The sequence below is a fragment of the Lissotriton vulgaris genome, chromosome 2_1 (genome assembly GCF_964263255.1).
Source record: "Lissotriton vulgaris chromosome 2_1, aLisVul1.2, whole genome shotgun sequence".
NCBI classification, from domain to species: domain Eukaryota; kingdom Metazoa; phylum Chordata; class Amphibia; order Caudata; family Salamandridae; genus Lissotriton; species Lissotriton vulgaris.
The window spans coordinates 1,418,165,772-1,418,188,774 of record NC_141687.1 but is presented as its reverse complement, the minus strand read 5'-3'; the positions used below and the strand labels follow the sequence as shown (position 1 = coordinate 1,418,188,774).

At 46.6% G+C, this 23,003-nt stretch overlaps 1 protein-coding gene across 2 annotated transcripts in view; it reads left to right on the top strand.

Annotated features, from left to right (window-relative positions):
- Window positions 1–23,003, top strand: part of RIF1 (replication timing regulatory factor 1) — a 424,226-nt gene that overhangs the window by 211,461 nt on the left and 189,762 nt on the right. For both annotated transcript variants that reach the window (XM_086957241.1, XM_086957240.1), the window contains 4 exons: window positions 3,101–3,200; window positions 9,034–9,313; window positions 20,978–21,020; window positions 21,925–22,127. In XM_086957241.1, the coding sequence (XP_086813367.1) occupies window positions 3,101–3,200; window positions 9,034–9,313; window positions 20,978–21,020; window positions 21,925–22,127 (626 nt within the window). The remainder of the gene's footprint in view (window positions 1–3,100; window positions 3,201–9,033; window positions 9,314–20,977; window positions 21,021–21,924; window positions 22,128–23,003) is intronic.

Sequence of the window (23,003 nt, the reverse complement as noted above, 5' to 3'; positions counted from 1 at the left end):
GGAACGGTAGTGCAGGTGTTCACGGACAACAACACCGCCATATGGTACTGCAACAAACTGGGTGGGGTCATGGACCCTACGTCAAGATGCTCTTTGCCTTTGGACGTGGCTGGAACATCGGGGCATGTCCCTGGTGGTTCAGCACCTGGCAGGTTCCCTGAACGCCAGTGCGGACTAACTCAGCCGCCGGTGCATGATGGATCACGAATGACGTCTTCACTCTGAGGTGGTGCAAGATCTTTCAGCAATGGGGAGAGCCTTGGTTAGATCTGTTCGCCACCGAAGACAACGCGCAATGTCAGCAGTTCTGCACGTTGGAATTTCCAAGGCAGAACTTGCTTGGCGACGCTTTTCGTTGCGAGTTGAATTGCGATCTTCTATACGCCTTTCCGCCTATACCACTTCTGCCCAGAGTGCTGAAGATAAGTGCAGCCGAGCCCAAATCATTCTTGTGGCTCTGGACTGTGCACGAAGAATCTGGTATCCCGAGCTCTTGAACATCGATGCTCCGATCAGACTGCCTCTTCGGGAGGATCTTCTGTAGCAGCAGCAGGGGACGGTTCTCCACCCCAGGCTGTCCAGGCTCCACCACCTTGCGTGGATATTGAACGACGACAGTTGACCGCTTTTGACCTTCCTCCCGAAGTCTAGTATGTCATCTTGGCAGCCAGGCGTCCCTCCACTAAAACAGTATACGCCTGTAAGTGGAACACATTTGTGGCTTGGTGCACAGCAAAAGCTGTGGTTCCCCTTTCTGCCCCTCTTTCAGAGGGTCTCCTATTCATCCTTTCTTTGGCCCAGCAGGGGTCTGCGCTGGGCATCCTTAAAGGCTATCTTTCGGTCATTTCTGCCTTCTCCACCTTCCTGACCAGCCTTCTCTTTTCAAGTAACCTATTGTAAAAAGGTTTCTGAAGGGCATTACTCACCACCTTCTCCTATTCCTTTCGTAATGCCCCAGTGGGACTTGAATCTGGTCTTAACTAACTTCATATGCGTTACCTTCGAGCCACTTCCTAATTGTCCTCTTAGACTCTTGACCTTAAAAACTGTTTTTCTGGTTGCCATCACCTCAGCTCGCAGGGTGAGTGAGCTGCAGGCTCTATGCTCTAAACCTCCTTTCCTTGCTGTGCATTTGGACAAGGTTGTTCTCAAACTAGGTTTTTCTTTTCTACCCAAAGTGGTTAACTCTTTCCACATAGGACAGACCGTCACTTTGCCCACCTTGTTCCCGCCCACGCATCCTTTCAAGGAGGAGGAAAGACTCCACCGTTTGGATACAAAACGTGCGTTCTCATTTAATTTGGAACACACAAAACCATTCTGGGTGGACAATCAACTCCTTTGCCTATGTGGGTGCAAAGAAATGTCGGGCAGGGCAAAAACAGACCATCTCTCGATGGTTTGTCCTTTGCATTAAGATCTGTTATTTCTTGGTGAAAAAGGACCCTCCGGTAGGACTGCGCAGCCATTCCACCAGTGCGGCGGCAGCCACTACTGCTTTGGAACGTGGAATCCTCTTCAGTGACATCTGCCAGGCAGCCACATGGGCATCACTGCACACATTCATTAAACTGTACTGCCTGGAGACTCTAAGTCCGGAGTGACTGCTTCTATGGCCGTTCAGTTTTCCAGGACTTTCTGGTGAGAACCTAGTTTGCAGACACACCTCCGGGATTGGGATTGCTGTGGTATCTATTCTAAGATAAGGAATCTATAACTAATAGTCTTTCAGATGAACAAGTTACTTACCTTTGGTAACAATATATTTGTAAGAGACGTATTAGTTATAGATTCCTTACTGCCCCACCCATCCTCCCCATTCTGCGAACTGACTTAGGGACTCAGTTTCAGGGCCTTAGTTTTGTGGTGGTCCGTGTCTTGCATGGCTCTGCGCTTCTGGCATGGAATGTCGTGTAAAAGAACTGACAGCTCGCAGGGGCGACGTCTAAGTAGATACTGCGACATCATCCTGGTGATTATGACGCAGAATTGACTGGCTCCACCTACCGTCGCACAGGGGTACTGCTGAGAAAGAATTCTCCGGATCCAGTCTGACGCCTGGGGGTAATTCTAAGGTAAGGAATCTATAACTACATGAAACTTAGATATATCGTTACTGACAGTAAGTAACTTGTTTAACGGTTGGGGTGTGGAAGGGGGGCGGCACTGTGAGCCGAGAAAAAGGGCGCAAACCTATATAATGGCCAGAAGTGGACAAGTCCATGTAACAGGGGCAGTCTCCAGGGCAGAACAAAACAGCCAAAAGGTGGGAGAAAGGTGAAGCATTCACCAAAGAAACAAAGAGAATTTTGATAGGAAGGCCAAGCAACGAATGAAGGTGATGGGCCTAGGCTCGATCTAAAAGCTCTAGGTGGTTTCCTGCCACCAATCCACACCACACTGTTCTCCATCCCAAAGCAGTGGTTTCAGAACCTCACATTGAGAGTGGAAAGCAGTCACTGCGCGGAAAGCAGCATGTTTTTCCTACAGCATGCATCAGAAGAGAACTGCAGTTAGTGCAGCAAGTGCAGACTGCATTCTTCCTGCCTCCCTTTGTTGGGTAGATACCCAACAGAGTCCAGAGAGGGCAGAGACCTCCAGCCACCATTTTCAAATCTCCTTTTGGTCTCTGGAGACCCAGGCAAGGCGGGTGAGCATAGTGGAACGGAGTGCTTTCCCAAATTATAGCACAGCATAGCTGCAGCTCTGGATTTATATCTGGTTGCTCACACTAATAGTTTTCAATGCGAGCCATATAGAACATTACTTTTATGGTACTAATAGATACAGATTTTTGTTTTAATTTATATTTGTCTCCACCAGTTGCATTCGGATTGAAGCTTTAGACAGTACTGAGATCCTCCCAAATAAAGAACCGCATGCCTGTACTTAACATCTAAAGATACAATGGACCTGCTGTTTTGTTTTTGCTTGCAAAATTAGTGATTGTTTCCCCCAAATAACAAATGTTGCACGTGATGGTAAAGAAGTTATTGATTGCTAAATGGGTTGCAAGTGCCACCCTTTTCACCCAAGGTGTGACTGTCTTTGAGACTTAATTTGCTTATGGCTTACTACTTTAGCCTCTTTTTTTCTTCAGAACTTTTCTACGTTGGATTGCATTGTTCAGAGCCTTCTAGTTGTGGTGGAGTGCATAAACTTCTCACCCTACAGCAGTAAATACCCACCAAAAACAAAAGGTAAGGGTTATGTTTTGGTTCATTTATACATATGAACGATAAGATTGTGGTGTTTCATTTGTTTCTAATTTGCATGGGTATTGTTGCGCCTGCAGGAGAGGATACAAACTCAAACCTAAATTGGGAAGTTAGCCCCATTTATGTACAGTAGATGTTATTGAGGTCTTTAGTTGTATTTAGACAGAACAAGAAGGCAGCTTTCAAGAAACCATACTATTCACTGCAAAATACTTAAGTAAATATCTGCTTTAATTATGCTGGGCAGCAGCGTACTGTGTGCTCCAGAGACGTTATATATAGTAGGCACCCAACAGGTGTGGTCTGAATAAATGCATCTCAGTACCTTATATGAAGCGGTCAATTAGTCTATATTTAACTTTTAAAAATCTGTAAGATTTACTAATTATTTGAGTGGTGACTAGGGTCCTAAAAGCAGAGTATGTGATATTCAAATCACATGCCGCCTTAATGTTAATCTTTATTAGATGCTGTGTGCCAACTAGACAACCTATTTCCGCCTCAATCTTTTCCTGGATGGAGAAGATGAAACTTAACTTAACCCCTCACCCTCGCACCCCTCACCCTCGCAGCCCTCACCCAGCCCAACCACATCATCACTCAGCACCACAACAGCACTGTCCTTGCTTGCTACCAACAAGCATTGCTATAGCCAATAGGACTCGCATTAGGAAAGTGTAAGCTATTGGCTTTGTGAATAACAATGCTATTAATTTATATATTTTCAAAGCCAACACAACTCGGGGGGACACCGCCACATCACTCGGGGGGACACCGCCACATCACTCGGGGGGACACCGCCACATCACTCGGGGGGACACCGCCACATCACTCGGGGGGACACCGCCACATCACTCGGGGGGACACCGCCACATCACTCGGGGGGACACCACCACATCACTCGGGGGGACACCGCCACATCACTCGGGGGGACACCGCCACATCACTCGGGGGGACACCGCCACATCACTCGGGGGGACACCACCACATCACTCGGGGGGACACCACTACATCACTCGGGGGACACCACAACAGCACTGTCCTTGCTTGCCACCAACAAGCATTGCCATAGCCAATAGGACTTGCAATTAGGAAAGTGTAAGCTAATGGCTTTGTGAATAACCATGCTATTAATTTATATATTTTCAAAGCCAACACGTATTAAAAAAATTGTCATTTACAATACCAATATCTCACACTTTCCTAATGCGAGACCTATTGCTTTGCAAATGCTTGTTAAGCCTATGCTTGTTCTATCAAGTGAAACTAAATCCTCTCTATTGCAGGATTTGAATATGCTGCGGTCCATGTTTTGGCGATAAAAGCCTTACTGCTTGCAAACTTATTGAGACCTGCAGTATAGAGACCAAATAGCAGGAATACCAACATGTCCTTCTGCTTCAAGCTGGTTAGTGGTATTTTGAGTGGAATCTCCCATGCATCTAAACCATGCAAGTTACCGATTCGTGTTCCCTCTTTGAAGCTCAACTAGTTATCAACTGACTTGATTCCATGGATGTTAAGCCAGTATGTACATTGTGCAAGTCCACAAAGAATGTTGTGCATTAGCCTAACCATTAATGACCTACGGGTTTTACACTGAGATCTTGTGTAGTTAAAGTTGTCATGTGAGCTGGTAAAGGTGGCCAAGCTAGAAATCTGTACGGCTCCGCTGATCCACAAGCATTACTTGCCTCTATAGACGTGCAGTAACAAAGACTTCACAAACAGGCAGCCCAACTGTTTAAATATACAAACATTCAAACCAAGAAATAACTAAAGAATGCAATCGATTGTTATTTCTTGTGAGAGCATATGAAGTGACCTTGAATTGCCCCCTTTCTCTACCAGTCTAAATAAAGAACCTTTCCATACATTTATCTTGCACCATTATTGACTTGTCCACATTAGATATCTTCAGTATATGAATCACATTTCGGACAATGTAATTTAAAGTTGTTTTAGATTTCACAGTTACAGTTCTATTTCTGTATACCATAATAGTACTTCCTTATCTCAATGTTGACTTTAACTGTCAAACAAGGTTTGTGAGGGATCGGATCTTGCATTGGATTACTGAGTTCAAATTACCAAGACATGCACAGTAGGGATAAGGAATACCCTGCAATTAATAAATATTCCCTGTTGTTGACACAGACTCACACTGCCTACATCTTGGAGATGGGTGTAACGTGATGCGGTCAAGCATCAGCTGTTTCTTTGTTTGAGGGCAGGACATCATTTTTGCAAATTAAAACATTTTGGGAAAGCGTTATGATTCTAAATCCCACCCGTTCCCAACTTTCCTCGGACAGGCCTACCTGCTAATTGCAACACAGCAGGGGTCCTGCGGTAGTATTTAAAGCTAAAAAAAGGGGGGGAAATGGCAACAAGTGATTAACGCCTCACTACCGGACTATGCACAATGCTAGAAAGCTTTAAGTCACTGTTGCCCACCTCCTAGGCCCACTACCAATGAACCCAACCACTATAATCCAAAGAGCACAGAGAGGCAACACACATGTAAAGAAACACAAATGCTAAAAAAAGCAATCTATCTGGACTCTTCAATGACGTTTTCAAATCTTTTAATAGTTGCCTGAATCACAAAGCGTAATGCAGTGCAGTTGCAGCCAACTTGTTTCACCCTGAATAGGGCTTCCTCAGGGCAGCGAAATACTGTACTCTGTAATGTACGTCGAATGTTAGGAAGTCCGTGATAACTCAAATTGATAATTCCCAGATTTATAAAATCAAGTTTATTTCCTGATCCTCCAATCCAAACGAACAAAAGAATGTTCACTATGATAAGTAGAACATCTAAAGGTTTCTCATCCGAATATCAAGTGCACCGTAAGCCCATTTCGACGGACACAATGTCTCAATCACGCCACCGAAGTAATAATTGGAGCTCTTCATCAATTTTTCACCATTTGTGCTTATTTACGTGTGTTGCCTCTCTGTGCTCTTTTGTTTGTAGTATTTAAAGCTACAGATGCATTACTCCCAATCAATCCTTGAACTGCAACAAAGATGCATCCAATCGAAGGGTTCACACATTGGTACGGTTACCATACTTGGGCATCATTATTCTGATCTATTCTCCCCCTCCCCCCAGAACCCTCATCCACCAGAAGGTGGCATGCTTCATCATAGGTTCCCTCCTCACACCCTTTAACCATCAGGTGTGGGCTAGGACTTCCAATAGGGGAGTAGCTCTTTAATTTTTTTTGTTTTTTACCCTATGTAAGCTAAAAGGTTTGGTTGGGGGATACCAGAGTGTAATAGGATCCGTGTGAAGATTAAAAATACCTCCCAGTGGGGTACCTATAGGTGACGTTCATCAGGATCGGGTTGCATGCCTTAACTCAGTCCCTTGGACCGTGTCTGCTGCTGTCCTACCAAACTAAACTCTACCAGCAGTTTAGTTTGGCAGGACAGCGCACCAGGGTGCCCCTGTGTTTACACTGTCTTGGGGATTGCGAATAGAGGCCTGCAACCCATCTTTTGTAAGTTACAACAGTGGTCAACCTTTTCATATTTTGTATGACTTACTAGTTGTATGACTTTTCTTAGTGTTTTTATCCTCACAAACTTCGTCCGCTATTATTGTAGCAGTTTTGGTCCTGATGTCTGCCACAAACCTTTGAGTTTGCTATTATAGCTTCAGACATGTTACCTTGAGTATCCCTGCTGTGTTGAAGTCATATCTCCCTGATTTTTAATATACACTTTAGGGAGATTCAATAAATACTGTTTTACTCTGCATAGAGGCACTTTTAATCTTTAAACTGATCACATAACACTCTGCTATCCCCATCTACACTTTCTAGGTTGAGCCTAGAGAAGCGCATGCGCTGCTTGCTCGACTTTTAGTAAGGGGGTTTTCAAAGTGCTACCCACAAGCTTTTCCTTGCCTCTAGCTTGCGTGCACCCGCCATCAGCCTTTCTTATCTCTTCCTCCGCATCGCTGGCCATTACTTTCACTTTTGCGGCTGTGTCACTTTCACAGCCGCGCGGCCATTGCTTGTTTCTCTATGACACATATTTCACTGTCGCAGACCTCACACGTCACGATTGTATCCAGTGCATCCCAGGTCAACTGGAATTCCCAGCAGCAGCACTTAACGTGTCCAACACTGCAACACCGCTCGTGGTTTTAAAGTTTATTCTATCTACTGAGCTAGTGGCTTAAGCAGTGCTTCGGTGTGTGGTGCTTTCTCGAGACCGGCCAGGAATATCAATAAAACCCCTGGCGCTCACCCCCTTTCGCCAACACAAAACTACTTTCTCGGTGTAGTAACCTTTTATAGACTGCCATAGATATTTGTTAAAAATAATTATGCAAGGCGCATTTCAAACAGGAAAGCTTTACCCCGCTCACGTCAATCTGTGAATGAAAAACAATTACATAAGCAAACAGAACCACTGTTCCATCGAAAACAAGCCAAGATTCAGTCTGACGCCACAAACATCTTACTTCAATTTGCCACACAGCCCTCATTTTAAAGTTGCCTTACTGAAGATTAAATGTAAATCTATGTAAACAGAGCGCGCTTGCCATTCTTAGTCGCGTCGGCCAGCTCTGACACTTTTCTCAATGGCATGGCGACCGCGTCCTCTGGCACTCTGGGGCTCTCCACATATATCACCCTCCGGCTTGGCCTTGATTCTTTCTTGAGTTAAGTCTTGAATCAAGTTTGACACAACACACCCAGCGACGCAGGACCTCACAGAGCGCTGTGCAAACTTTGAGAAGTACAGGGCTTTAAGTGGGATGAAAAACAAGAATTGGCATAGCCAATAGGTCTCATCTTTGTGACCTTATAAGTGTTTAGCCATGCAACACGTGATGTTGTTGCACCAAGGATTTTGTGCTGGATAACTGAACACTTGTAAGGTCCCAAAGGTGAGAACCATTGGCTATACCAATGCTGGTTAAACCACAGGTGCAAGATCAGAGGTTCCCCGATAGCAGATGGTTAGTTTCCTCTGCATCTCTGCCCGGGTGTGTTCTCAGGCCTAAACAAATGTTAGCTTTCCCCATGATACTCTCAAGGCTTAATACCACAATGGACAAACTTTCTCAACCCAGTATTACTGTTGATCTCGCAGACAAAGCTGGATGGACCCTTAAATCCATGCAAGGTCCCTAGATAGGGCAATGATAAGTCAATATTAGACTCTGAAGATCCTGGTTCGGGCAGTGGATAGTGGCTTTGGTCCACAGCATTCCCGTTAATTTGAACAGAGATGTGAAGAGATGTACCTGCCTCCTCCCACACAGAAGCACCATCCCATTAATATGAAGGAAGACCATGAATTAGGGGTGCACTAGTGACTGAGATGAGACTGTATTTCTTTCAAAACATTTGCTCACCTGCAGTAATGTGATTTCTCCATTTCATCCTTTTATGCCCCCTTTCTTCTCCACTCACCTTGAAAATGTAACTGCATAGAGCTTTTCCAAAATGTGTACAGTGCTTCAAAATCGCATTTGGCGTGAGCTGATGAAGGAAAATGTTATTGAGGAACTGATCTGCTCTTCACACTGACTGCTACTCACGAGATGTTCTCTTCACTAGCTCAGTCATGATGACATCGGTATCCCTCAGCGAGCGAACTCCCATCACTGTGTATGAAAGACGCTTTAGACATGTTAACTCTGTGAGCCTTTCACTGGCGAGGGTAAATAGTCTGTCTAGGCTGTTACTTTTCTTCCAAGTTGATCCTGAATTTAAAAACTGTAACTAATTGCTGATGTACACATTTGAAAGGTACCTGCCTTGAAATGCAGTATTTCTTTTCACCATAGCACCACAGACTCCAACGGACTGGGCCAAGAGGAAAAGAGAGCCCCTCGGAAACCTGAGCTCTTTCTTGAGACTATTAGTAAAGATGATTGACGCTTTTCATGCACTTGCGTCTAAAGAACCTTCACCGGAAATGCCAGCCTCTTCCCTGGTGTCTGTCGGAAATAACCTCATTGGCATCTTAACAAGCACCATTAGCCGTATTGCTTTGGCTTCAGTTATAAGGAAACTGTTTGAATTTCTGATGAAGCCGCTGGCTACATTTTATGAGAAAACATCCAAGTAAGTAATATTTCACTCCAGGTATGATCTATATTTAAAAAATGTATCATGCTGTTTACTCAGTGCCCTATTATAAACCTGCCTATGAGGCCTTAACACATATGGCAATCTGAGTGTGGAAGCGTGTATTCATACCTTTTTGTGTGTAGAGATATGGAGGCAGCACCAGTTGGAAAGTAACTTGCAAAAAGCGTCTGGATTTATCAAAAGTTTCTTTTATTATTCAAAAATGAAGGATGAAGGTCTGACTTAAGTCCGGAGACTGCAAGGTTATGTAACTTTGGAATAGGACTTCCGATGAATCTAATTTAACAACAAAAGGATCTGTAAGTGATGAAGGAAAAAATGTGTTTTGTATTGCCGGTAACACGTAAAATTTCGTCATTCACCAGATATGGAGATGTATATCTAGATGTTATAAGGAAATATTTTTCAGTGCGTTATCCAATGGTGGTGCTCCAAAGGTAATAGACAGACCTTAATAAGCTGCCCAGGAACCTCGTTCTGAAGGCTATATGCAGCCGGTGTTGTCCTTCGAATCGGGACGATTGTCTATTACCTTTGGAGCACCACCATAATGTGAAAGACCTCTGACCTCCTGGCCAGGGACCTGCTCTCTCCCTCTGCTGTGCCTCTGCCCTGTGCAGGTAGGTGTTCGCACCATGGTCTGGATTGCGTTGTGCCCATTTTTCTGTCCCACTGTAATTGTGCCCTGTATTTCTAGTTATTGTGCCATTCTCTGTATTTCTAGTTATTGTGCCATTCACTGCTTTGCGGTGTGTGTATCCGACGTCACTGTGGGCATGTGCATATAGATATAGAGATAGAGATAGAGGTAGAGGTAGAGGTAGAGAGGTGTGTAGATCGCCAGTAGATAGTTATAGTTAGGACATGGTTTCCATAGGAAAAGCATTTGATTTGCAAATATCTTTGGCGCCATTTGACAAATCTTCACAAATTATACAAAACTAATGGGGCTCTCCGGTCAGCTCATGTCTTTAAAGTTTCAGGGTGATTCCTCAAGCGGTGGCCGAGAAAAAAGGGAGTGGGTTCCCAAAACAAGTCTTCTCCATGTAAATTTTCATAGGAACTTTTGTTGCAGCTACAGCCTGAACTGCTGAACGGAATTACATCAAAATTGGCCAAAGCTTGGTCCAGAGTGCACTCTTTCTGCTAAATGTTGTAAATCAGTTTAGTAGTTACTGAGAAATTCATATATTTAGAAATATTGATATCTGGTGACCGCGGTGGATCCGCAAACCTTCCCAATATCTAGCTTGACTCTGATTGGCTGCCAACAGTTCCAACCAGGAAGGGTTGGCAGCCATCTAGTGACTTGGTTGAACCGAATCACAAGAAAAAAGGTAAAAAAACAAGAAAAAGTGGCAGTGTAGGAACACTTTGACCCCCCTAGACCTGCTCAAGGGGCAAAAGCAAAAAAAAACATTAAAAAAATATTTTCAGCGGGATTCACATAGTCTGCGAATCCTGCCGGAAAAAAAGGGAAAAAATAAACTAAGCACTGTCTTCTGTGCTTCGTTTAATTAAGCCCCAGGGTGGGCCAGGTCCCGAAGGTAATGCCAAATGTGATGTGGGGGCCTGTGGGGGGAGGACTGCCTCATAAAAAATAAACATTGTGTTGGGCTCTTGCCCGCCCCCACTGCAGCCCTGAGGACCGCCCCCTCCCCAGGGCTTTCTTTTTTAACTAAAAGTTTTGGAGGGACTCCCTCCTTCCCCGAGCCCCCCCCCCCCCTCTAAAAAACTGCTCCCGCTTTCAAGAAGCCACGCAGATCTGCTTTTGGGCAAAGGGAGCTCCATGTTTGCAGATTCCTTTGTCCAAAAGCAGTGCCAGCTCCTACAGGAGGCGAGGAGACAGGGAGCCAGCAGAGACCGTGGGGGCATTGGGGCTCCCCCGCTGTCCCTAACTTTGAGGCCATGCCCCAGGGGATGGGGTCCCCTTGGCTGAAAATGACCCGGGAGAGTGGCCACTTGACCCACCCTCCCCTTTTTAGTTAAAAAAAAAAAATTAGGCTGGGTATGGGGCTCCTGGGGCCAAAATTGGCTTCAGGAGGAGGGCGACATGGCCCCTTCCAAAAAAAACTGTCAGGCCCTTGGGGATGGGGTCCCTTGGGCTCAAAAGGGCTTGACCCTTTTGAGCCACACAGCTCAAAAGCTGCTGTGAGGCTTTGGGGCCACACAGCCCCCCTTCTTAAAAGAACATTAAAAAAAAATGCAACTTGCCGGAGGCCCCGCCCCCTCTCTGCACCTCTCTAACGCACCTCCTGGTGGACTCTGTTAGGTGATGCAGTCCCAGTTGCTACAGAGGGTACCTGGGGGCCAACTCGCCCACCAGGTACCTCCATTAATCCCCACACAGTGGGATTGCTGAGAGGTGGTCCTAGGCCTTGCCCCTTTTCTCCCCGACTATGCAAAAGCGCTTCCTGGCGCACTCTTTGTTGGGGATGAAGTCCCCTTGCCTCCTGATGGTCCCTGGGTGCCAACTAGCTAACCTGTTACCTCTAGTAAGCCACACACATCTGGATTTCTGAGTGGCCAGAGGCCACATCCCCTTTTTACAACACTCTACAAACACGCATCCTCGCCCCACCACCAGTGCGCCAAGAGGCGGGCTCCAACTTGTAAAGTTATCTGGTGAAGATGCTTGAGGAACAATCCCATAGAAAAGTTAGACATACAAGGTCATTGGAGACATTATGCACTATACATTTACCCAATGAAGTAGCACTTACTAATTAGCCAGTAGAAAGTACTCCACTTGGGTAGAGGTGTTGCACAAAATGGTAACCTCTTCTTGGATAAGTTCACAGACCAGATTCATTCTGGCGCAGTGCTCATTCTACAGAAATGATACCCCAACAGGAAGCACTTCCAGATATAAACAAAGCAGGTGCAAGAGTTGAAGCTCCACTTCTGTTAAGTACTATCTGATGGACTACTAGCCACAGGTTCCTTAACATACAATTATCCCCAGGCATGAGACTGGATCCGGAAAACTTTTTGCCACAGCATCCCTCTGCCCTGGGGGGACGGCACCACGTGACTCCGCCCTGACGTCGTCCGTGACGTCAGCTAGGTTACAGAAGTCCCACCCCAGCGAGCCGAAGTCAGTTTTTAGGTCTCGCCTGAGCCAATGCGCTTGCGCATTGCTCCGGCGAGATTATTGTAAGCGGAAAAGAAAAGTCTAACAAAAAGGCTGCGGATCGCATACAGTTCATGTGAACTATGCGCGTGCACAGAGCCACCAACATAAGACACCGCCATTTGTGCCCCCCGCTTCAGACTTGAAAGGAAGCCGCTCGCACACCACCATTTGTCTGAGCCTCGGCATCTGACTGCAAAGGAAGCCGCTCCCCTCCCACCCCCCCCCCCTCCAATCAGACTTCAAAGGAATGCACTCCCACGCATGCAATGCCGAGAGCTTTTTTATTTTTTTATTTTTAGCTTCAGTCTCTGTGCTGCACCACTCTCCGCCCCCACACTTTTTCTCTCCTTCATCCTGACTAGCATATTACTTTGTTGCATTCCGCACGAAGGTTTCTGATTTTCAAACATGCCAACACCACAGTAATCTTTGGTGCGGGCACAATATCCTTACATCGCTTTCCGATGCGTTCTTTTCGTGTGCATTGCTTTATCCATTAGTCTTTTTCATGCCCTGTACTGTGCCTGGGAGCCATGCCGACTGCGGAAGCCTTGCCGCATCAGGCGGTTTCCTACATTCCTGACGTTACATCACACACAGGATAACTAGCTGATAGCGATACCTTCCGAGGGATGAACGCCCCCTTGAGTCTCTCTTCCCACGTTCTGTGCGCTCTCTTCACTTAAGCTTTTCGTCATCACTCATGTTGTTTATTGATGAACGTGCTCTTTGCTCCAGCAAAGATCATGCATGTGTGGCTGCGGTCCTCCCTGTTTTGTGACATTTCACGCTGGACTAGTTACTTCCACAGTTGCACACCTGTTACCCGTATGCACTTAGCTTGTGGTACATACATAGCCGCCTGACTAGAATACGCATAACCTAGCGCACTGCGCATCACTCGGGGGCACCACCGCATCACTCGGGGGCACCACCGCATCATCACTGTCCTTGTTTGCTACCAACAAGCATTGCCATAGCCAATAGGACTCGCATTAGGAAAGTGTAAGCTATTGGCTTTGTGAATAACCATGCTATTAATTTATATTTTTTCAAAGCCTACACATTAAAAAAAAAATTCATTTACAATACCAATCGCTCACACTTTTTTAAAGCGAGGCCTATTGCATTGCAAATGCTGGTTTCTATTTTCCGCGTGCAACGCGGATCCTGATTGTGTCCTGGCCTGTTTCCAGGCCTTCTTTTCTTTTTCACGCTTTGGCGTTGTGCAACAGTGTGCGAATGCCTTTAGGCTTCAAAACGTTTACCTTTTGTGCACGTCCCATGTCCCTCACCTAATTTTCATGTGGTGCCTCTGCGAGCATCTTGAGCCTAAGTCACGGCGGTAGAGCTGGATGAAGTTGCTGTCGGCCCGCTTGTTCAGGTCGGGGTCGTCCCAGCGCCCATCCCATACCTCGGAGGCCAGGAACCGCCGGTTCTGTCTGCGACATCGTCCCTCGCCACGGCCCCAAGGGCATCGCGACTGGTAGGTCCTTCAGCTTGTTTTTGAGGCCCTGTCCTCCTTCAGCGGTGGGCGCCGGTTTCCCTCAGGACGTGCGCCCCCGACTGTCGCCTTCCTACCCGCCGTTTCTCAGCATTGGGGTGACTAGGGCCCAAATGACTGCCTATGCTGCGGCTCTGCAGGCTTCTTTGGCCCCTCCTCCACCTCCTGAGAAGTCCGCAGATCCCTTGCCTCGCGCTCGGACTCCCGCAGAGGCTAGGCGCCAAAGGTTTTGGCTTCAGGTCGTAGGACAGTGGTGTTGTCTAGGTGTAGTCCTTCGGGGCTCCCCTCTTCGGCGCCTGCCATCCCTGCCTCGTTGCAAATCCCTACCGGGCTCCCTGTGGTGTCGCAGGAGATCGCTGGGACTCCGGGCTTGCACCCGAATCCCCCTCGATCATCTGTTGGTGTCTTCTTCCCCGGAGACAGGGCGCCACATTGCCTTTTTACCGGCATCTTCCAGGATGGGCTCCTCGCCGTCCCTATGGCCTAAATCCTCGATCCCTTCTTTCCGTGGCTGACTTTATTAACCTCCCCCCTCCCTTCCCCAGGGGCCACTCAGGTTCCCCACTCATCTGTGGATCCCCCACTATTCCGGGGCTGGCCGCTTCCCCCCCCGGACTTTGGGGATGGGTGGCTTAGTCTGCAGCAGTCACCCACAAAGAAATTACTTTCTCCTCTGCGACGCACTACTGAGGATAGTGTTGCCTTTGTTCGGGCTATTTCTACAGCCGCTGGCATTCTGCGGATGGGTGAACCGGTCAGTCCCTTCTTTCTCATGTCTCCCATGAGGGTGCCCGTGCTAATCTGTGGAGCCATGTGTTGGATGGTAGGGAGTTGGCCGCCTTTATTCTTTGTGCGACCTTAGATGTTGCCAAGGCTCTCTGCTGTGCTAGGGCCACTTCTGTGGCTCTGTCGCCATGCTAGGCTACGGGATGCGGTTTTTCCTGAAAATATTAGGGAACGCCTGGTTGACCGGCCCTTTGATGGGGTCCTTCTGTTTAACACTCATGCGGACTCCGCCATTCAGCGTCTTCTTGCAGGGCTCTGTTCCTGCCCCCCCCCCCCCCCCGACCCCCCCCCCTCCTCCGTAGGCTGGTTTGTTGATCCTCAGGGACTTGGTGGGAGGTGCTATCCCACTTGCTCCTGGAATCTGGTGTTTTGAGTGACCGTTTTGCTTTGTGTGGTTTGCTGTGCCTTCGGGGTCCCTTGGTTGGCCCCTCTTTAGTTGGCTGCTGGTTCAGCCCCTTTTGGCAAGAGTGTACTTTCTGGCTGACAGAGAAGACCCCCAAGGGCTGCAGCACTTATTGTGCCACCCTTAGGAGCCCTGTACCTTGACACCCACACACTGCCTTTGCAGGCTGAGTGTCTAGATGCAGAACTAAACAGAGTTGACATGGCACACATCCCTGTGTGCCATGCCCACAACCCCACTGCCCTGGCATACATCAGCCACCCCTCTAGCTGGGTACCCTATGCCAGTGGTGTGGGCACAGGTGCATGAGCCCTGTGCCCCTACAGTACCCAGGGCCATTCCTGGGCACTGTAAGTACAGTGATGCCATTAAGAGTATATGGTGCTGGGAGGTTGTCATTACGAACTCTACAACACCATAATGGCTACACTGACAAGTTTGATATCAAACTTCTCAGCACATTAAACCCACATGATGTCAGTGTGGGATTTAATGTAAAATGCACTACAGAGAGATGCCCTCTGAAACCTAACCTGTAACCCACGGCTGGGCTGAGTGGCTGCAGAGGCTGCCACACAGCAGACATGTTGCTGGACTCCTGGGTGGAGAGCCCCCGCTCTCCTGGGCCTGCAACAATGCACATCCTTGGCGAGGTGCTAGGTCTCCTCCCCCAGAATGGGCAGGGGAAGCTTCAAAGGCATGCCACCTCTGAGCTTCCCCAGACCATTTGCTGTACCCAGCAACTGGCCCCTACCAGTCCTGACCCCCACTGTGGCGGAAAGACTGGCGGGAAACGCTACGTCAGGAAGGGGGGGGGTGCCAGCCTGTGCCAACCCCACCCCTTAGGTGGGAAAGACTAGGTGAAGCACGACCCTGGGCTCCGGCTATCTTGAAGATGGGGAGCCCTGCCCAATCACAGCTGGGCTCCTGCCCCCTCCCACAGAAGAGGAGCAGGCTAGGGGTGTACCCACCCTAGGACAGGGACCTATTGGTCCCTGTCCTTGCCCTACCTGTAACTCCCCTAAATTCAGTATTTAGGGGTTCCCTGAACCTTTCTTCCTGAGATCCAGATTATGAAACAAGAAAGAAGATCAAGGAACACGAAGACCTGCCGTGCAACTGCTAAAAAGAGGAAGACACCAACTGATTTGGCCCCAGCCCTACCGGTCTGTCGACCCTCGAACCTGCTTCTGTTAAACCCCGGCATCTCCCGTGGTCAGCAACCGCAAAAACCCCAGAGGACCTGACTGCCTTGAGACTCTGACTATCTGGGTCTCCCACGAGCAGTGGTACTGCTCAAAGCAAGTAACAAGCCCTGGCATCAGCCTGGAACCGCGAACCCTGCACACTCTGCACCCGCCAAGCCTGGCCTGTGCCGGAGTGAATCAAGACCCAGAGGACGTCCCCCAGGCGATTCTGACCTGAATCCAGTGCCCAAGGACCCTCCTCGACGACCCCGACGACGCCTGCAGCCTCAGGACAAAGGACCTCTCCAGCCGCGACCAGCAGGGGGTAAGATTTCCCGACCTCAAAAGACACCTCGGCGCCCCACGGCCCCCTGTGCCCAACTCTTGGGTGCCTACCTATCCTCCAAGATCCCAACTTACCCCTCGAAGTGTTGGTCGCTCCTGAAGATCCACCGCCCCCGAGCCTGCAGCCTTTGTAAGATCCTCATTGAATAACATTGAGAGCCCGACTGCTCAAAAGGACCCGGCACCCAGCCGCCCTAGTGCCCCTGGCAGTGCAACCTGTACCCTATTCGACTTCCCCATTTGCCCTGAGCAAGTGACCAGGAGCCCAGCTCCCACAGCCGCGTGGCCTGCTAGCCAGCAGCCACCAACCGAAGGTCCCCTGCCTCTCATTGGATAACATTGGGCCCAACTACCTCTGCACCCGGCCGCCCCTGTGCCGCTGAGGGTGTACTAACTGTACCTACCTGACCCTGGGGGACCCCCGAGTTCTTAACTTCACCAGTCGAGTACTCACCTGGAAACCGATGACTCACTTTCCTGCCATAGGATAACATTGACTGGTTTGACTCGAAAATCTTCTGTGTGAAGTTTTGAGACTTTAAAATATTATTCTAAAATCAGTCAAATAACGAATTTCGAACTACTCGGCTGTGATCAGGAGAGAAGCCGGTACTGTACCTTGTAGCCCAGTACTGAACCGCAAAAGTAATTACAACAGTGTTTGCTAGTAATCTAAATTTCTGCCATAGGAAACCATTGACTGTTTTTCTGTGAAATTTCTTCTACGTGTGAAGTTTTGAAATATTATTAAAATATTCATTTAAAATCAGCCGAATATCGAAATCCGAAGTACTCCCCTGTAATCGGGAGAGAAGCTAGTGCTGTATCTTTCAGCCCAGTACTGAACCGCAAACGTAATCACAACTGTGATTACTAGTAATCTAAATTTTGCCCATAGAAAACCATTGACTGTTTTTCTGTGAAATTTCTTCCAAGTGTCTACTTTTGAAAAGTACAAATATTCCTTAAAAATCGTACCTACTACTGAAACGTAATGGCTTACCTGTTTTAAGTATAGACCCCAGTGCTGGCCCTAGGAGCCCAGTCATGGATTACAAAAGCAACAAGAACGTACTTTAACTGCAGCTCGATTTTCCTCCCATTGGATAACATTGCCAAATTTCATAAAAAAGTTTCTTAATTGTGAACTTTTGAAATAGCTTTATATTTCTTAAAAATCCTAGCAATAGCCAAATCGTTTTTGCTAAACTGTTTCCAGCTTAGACCCCAAGACTGAAACTAGGATCCAGTCCTGGGACTACAAAAGTAATCGATAAAGTAACTAGCTGCATTTATGTAGGAAACCCATTGAGCTCAATGTTAAATTGTGTTTAGAATTGTGTTGCCTACTGCAACCATTGTACCCTTTTGTGTTTACAGAGTTGATTGCCTCTTTGCAAAGTAATTATATGAGAGTACTCATATCGAGAAAAGTACATTTTTATACCTGTTGGTTCTAAAAATAAAACAACTTTTGATATAAAAACAATTGGCCTAGAGTTTAGTCCTTGAGTGTGTGAAACCTTTTGCTGACTGAGTGTGTACAACATATGCTTTACACTGTCCTCTGGTACTGTCTTACTGCTCGACCAAGCTACCACTTAAGAGAGTAAGGTCACACCTGGCTTTAACCTCTGTTATACCTCTGGGGTTTGTGGACTCTAAACACACTGTACCTTATGCTGGTCCAGTATATATATAGACACTTTCTCACACCCCCATTGGGGCCCTGTGTTTGTTCAGGCTGGGTAGGTCCTCTCGCCGACCCTCCTTCCCCCTTCGGTATGGCTAGGGTATCTATTCTACGTTAAGGAATCTGCGGCTAGTAGTCTGTCAGATGGACGAGTTACTTACCTTGGGTAACAATGTATCTGGTAGAGACGTTTCTAGCCGCAGATTCCTTCACGACCTGCCCTTCCTCCCCGTTCTGCGAGGACCCTTCTTTGGTCTTCTGCACTCTCCTGCCTCCAGGTGGTTGTCTCATGCGAGTGCCTTTTCTTCCTCCCTAGGGGATGCTCGTCTTGTTGTTTGCTCCATTCCTTCCTTTCTGGTGATTGGTTGATGTCTCTCCCTGCTGGTGTTGTCTGGGGATGAATTGTCATTGCAGTTTCGTTCTGGCCTTTGTGTCCTTCTCTGTTCAAGGCGGTAGTTGCAGACTTCTTAGTCTGCTGTGCAATTTTTCATATGCTTTCTGCCCCCGAGAAGCCTGTTGTATTTGTTGGCAGGCTTGCTTTGCAGTAGCTGTGCTCTGTTCTTTCCTTCCAGGACTTTTGGTGCATTGTACCTGGCACTGTTCTGGATGGTGCTGTTCCTCAACCAAATTGTTTCATCCCTTTCTGTTTAGCTGTTTTTTTTGCACACTGTTCCCGTATTCTCACAGTTTTTGTTTGTGATGGCTCCACGTTCACTGACGAAAACAGACATAGGCGTGCCGGGGTGGGACTCTTGTATCTGAGCTGACGTCACCGACGACGTCAGGGCAGTCTCACCTGGTGCCGTCCCCCCGGTGCGCAGGGATGCTGTGGCAAAAGTTTTCCTGATCTAGTGTCACGCCTGGGGGATAATTCTACCTTAAGGAATCTGCGGCTAGAATCTTCTCTACCAGATAAATCGTTACCAAAGGTAAGTAACTCTTACAATAATCCTAACTTCCTACGTATGGCTAAGGCAAAGCAACTGTTTTCCCTGCATTTGCATAGTGAAAACTGATCCGTAATCCTTGATGGAAGTGCTTGTGTCCTTGCTTTTTTTAAGTGCAGTAACTCATGTAGTGGCTGTGACGAGTGGGTTCTTTGCTCTCAGCAGCAGATGACAAGAGTCCATGTTTCTCCCTTTTTAAATGCACTAAGTAATGACAAAATCCAACAAACACACCCCAACGCCCACGCCACCTCCACCAAACGTTATAGGGACATTATAGTAGGGATCAAATTTCACTTGTACAAAACTATAGAAATTCAGCAGTTAGTTACCTGAACTAACTAACTTATGCCCCTGCAATTCACTGCTTATGACCTCACATAATACTTCACTCATGATCTGGTCAGTGACGTCACTGATGACCTCATCCACAGAACCATACTCACCCTCTCATATACCCACTGACGCACGTCTCCATTCAGACCCATACATGTACTTAAACAACCACTCACTTATCCATAGAGCCACTCGGACACCCACTCACAGAGCCTTATCATACATCCAGTCACTCACCGATGCAGTCACTCACACACCCACTTACTCACCCACACAGCCTCTTAACAGAGCCACTCACTAACCCATACAACCAATCCCTCAACCAATCCCTCAACCAATCCCTCACCCAATCCCTCACCCACTCTCACACAGCCATTTACATACCTATTTGCGCATCCAAACAACCACTCGCAGCCAATCCCAGACTCACTCTTCCATACAGCCACTAGCATACCAACTCACTTAACCAAACACTCACTCACCCATATAACCACTTACACACCCAGTCACTCACTCAGTCACTGATCCACCCACCCACTCACCAATACAGCCACTAAGTCACCCAAACAGCTACTCAGACAGTCACTGGTACACCCATACAGCGAGTCCCACACCTGTACAGTCAATTAGACACACAAACAGATGCTCAGTCACACAGCTACTTACATAAACTGTTAAGTAATCACTTTGTAGTAATATACAAAGTATACAAATTTAGCTTTTGTGGTATCAGTATATACATTTAACACAAACGTTTAAAAAACCCTCAATCACTGGATGATGTAATCAGTAATATTATTTGAAATGTCATCAGGGAAGTCATTGACCATGTCATAAGTAATGTAATATGTGAGGTCATTGCAGGGGCATAATTTATAGTTGGCTCGGGTAACTTTAACTGCTAAATGGGTCTGGTTTTGTACGAGTAAAAATGTGAGCCTAACTAGAACGTCCCTGTAACCTTTGGTTTTTTCAGTGAATATATGTTTTAGGGAACTACATATATTAATGAGGTTAAACATACATGTATGTATTATATTTAATATATGCTTCTGGGTAACTGCGCATGGGCAGGACTAGTCCGTGCTTATGACTTTGAGTATTATCCTTGAAGAGAACTAGGTTTACAGGTAAGTCGTTTATACTTTCTTGTAACAGTTTTGACATTTGCATTGGGAGCTAGTCATTCTTACTTTGGTTAATCTGGTATAGGTTCGAAATGTAAGGAGCATTGTGTGTCGTAATGGTATTCACGTTTTCATGTGAATTAAATACTGACTGTAGACTGTTTAATTCTCAGGTCTTCTGATGTGCCAAAAGTGTACAGTAGCTTTGGCAGCAAGGTAAGTGCATTTGGTGATTTTAAATACTTAGGACTAAAGTCAGTAGTGTAGGTTTCATGGGAAAATGATGGTGATTGCTTTGGCTGCAACCTCTACAGTTTTACAATGGGTAACAATGTTGTTGGTTAAGGAATTAAAGATTGGCAATCAAATATGTTGTTTGTCTGGATTCAGGTTGAATATTTAAGCATGTGATGCTTGTGAGATTTGCAGCACCAATTACAATATTCCTCTACTTTAAGTTGAGCTTGCGTTTCCAAGCAAGAAAATTACTCCTGCGTTTGAGAGGCACCACTAGTACTCTGTTTAAAGGTTTACACCTCTTCCTGGTTTAGTAATGTAAGGCAACCAAAGCATTCCAAGGTCAGTGAGCAGACAGCTGAACCCCGGACAATGGATAGACTTCATAAGGCCCTTTAGAGGTCTCCGTATTTGGTGATGATTGATCTGGTAATCAAAGGGTCCAGTCCAGTATCTGATTTAAAGAGTAAAATCTAAAGCTCGAGACCCAAGTTGGTTAAGAAAGTGGGAGCATTTTTGATGGCAGACCTTTGATGAAGAAAGCTTCAACAGTTGTGTACATGATGGGGGTGTGTGGGGGAGGGAGTAGAGATCAGCAACTGTACCGACTCGCTGGTAATTGGTCTCATACATATCCTTACTACACCTTTTCTCAACTATTTTGTCCTCACTAGTGGTTGATGCACACATTGCGTCCTATACTTTTGAAATAGTTTGAAAAGGTTCTAGAAAATCAAATTCATGTTTTCTGTCCCATAATACATTTTATGCTCCAGTAATCTTGATCATGACAATCATGACCTTTGATGTGTTTTTATTAATTTTACTTTATGAAATAATGTAATTTTAATGTAATTTGACTTTGTTTTCCATCTTTTTTTAGCTGGAAAAACTTCTGGGTGAAATACTACTTTGTTTGCAGTCTCGCTACTCGGGGGCACATGAAAGCGATCTACTGGAGGATATTTCGCCTTTGCTATGTGTGGTTTTTCTGCACAAAAATAAGCAAATTCGTAACCAAACTGCACAGTTCTGGAATGCAACTTTTGCTAAAACAACAGGGCTGCTGTATCCAGCAGAATTGAAGTAAGACATATTTCTATCTCATAATTTTATTATGAATTGTCCCAATGTAAGGAATTGTAAAATCTTTTTGATTGCCTGAAAATTCCTTTGTCTTGATTAAATGTGACCACACCCATAAAACTAGACAGTCTTGCTGCTACTAATCCTGTGTTGAAACAGTGTATTTTAGTAACCCTGCAAGTGCTTAAATTATTTAAAGGAATTTTGTTTAGAAGAGCCTGTTAACTAAGGGTGTGCAAAAATATGCCTGTAAGAAACTTTCCTTGCGCATACTTGGTAAGATTTCCCGACGTCAAGACACCCCGGTGCCCCACGGCCCCCGTGCCTGACTCCTGGGTGCCTACCCATCCTCCAAGATCCCAACTTACCCCTCGAAGTGTTGGTCGCTCCTGAAGAATCTCCATCCTCGAGCCTGCAGCCTTTGTTCATCTTCCAAGATCTCCATTGAATAACATTGAGCGCCCGACTGCTCAAAAGCACCCGGCACACAGCCGCCAGAGTGCCCCTGGCAGTGCAACCTTTGTCCTGATTACTCCTCCATTTGCCCTGAGCAAGTGACCAGGAGCCCAGCTCCCACAGCTGCAAGGCCTGCTTGACAGCAGCCACCATCCGAAGGCCCCCTGCCTCTCATTGGATAACATTGGGCCTACCTACCTCAGCACCCGGCTGCCCCTGTGCTGCTTTGGGTGTACCAACTGTACGTACCTGACCCTGGGAGACCTATGCCCAGAACCTTCACTCTACCAGTCAAATACTTACCCAAATGCTGATAACTCATTTTTCTTCCATAGGTTAACATTGACGGGTTTCACTTGGAAATTCTTTTAAGTGTGGAGTTTTGAAACTTTAAAATATTCATCTAAAATCAGCTGAACA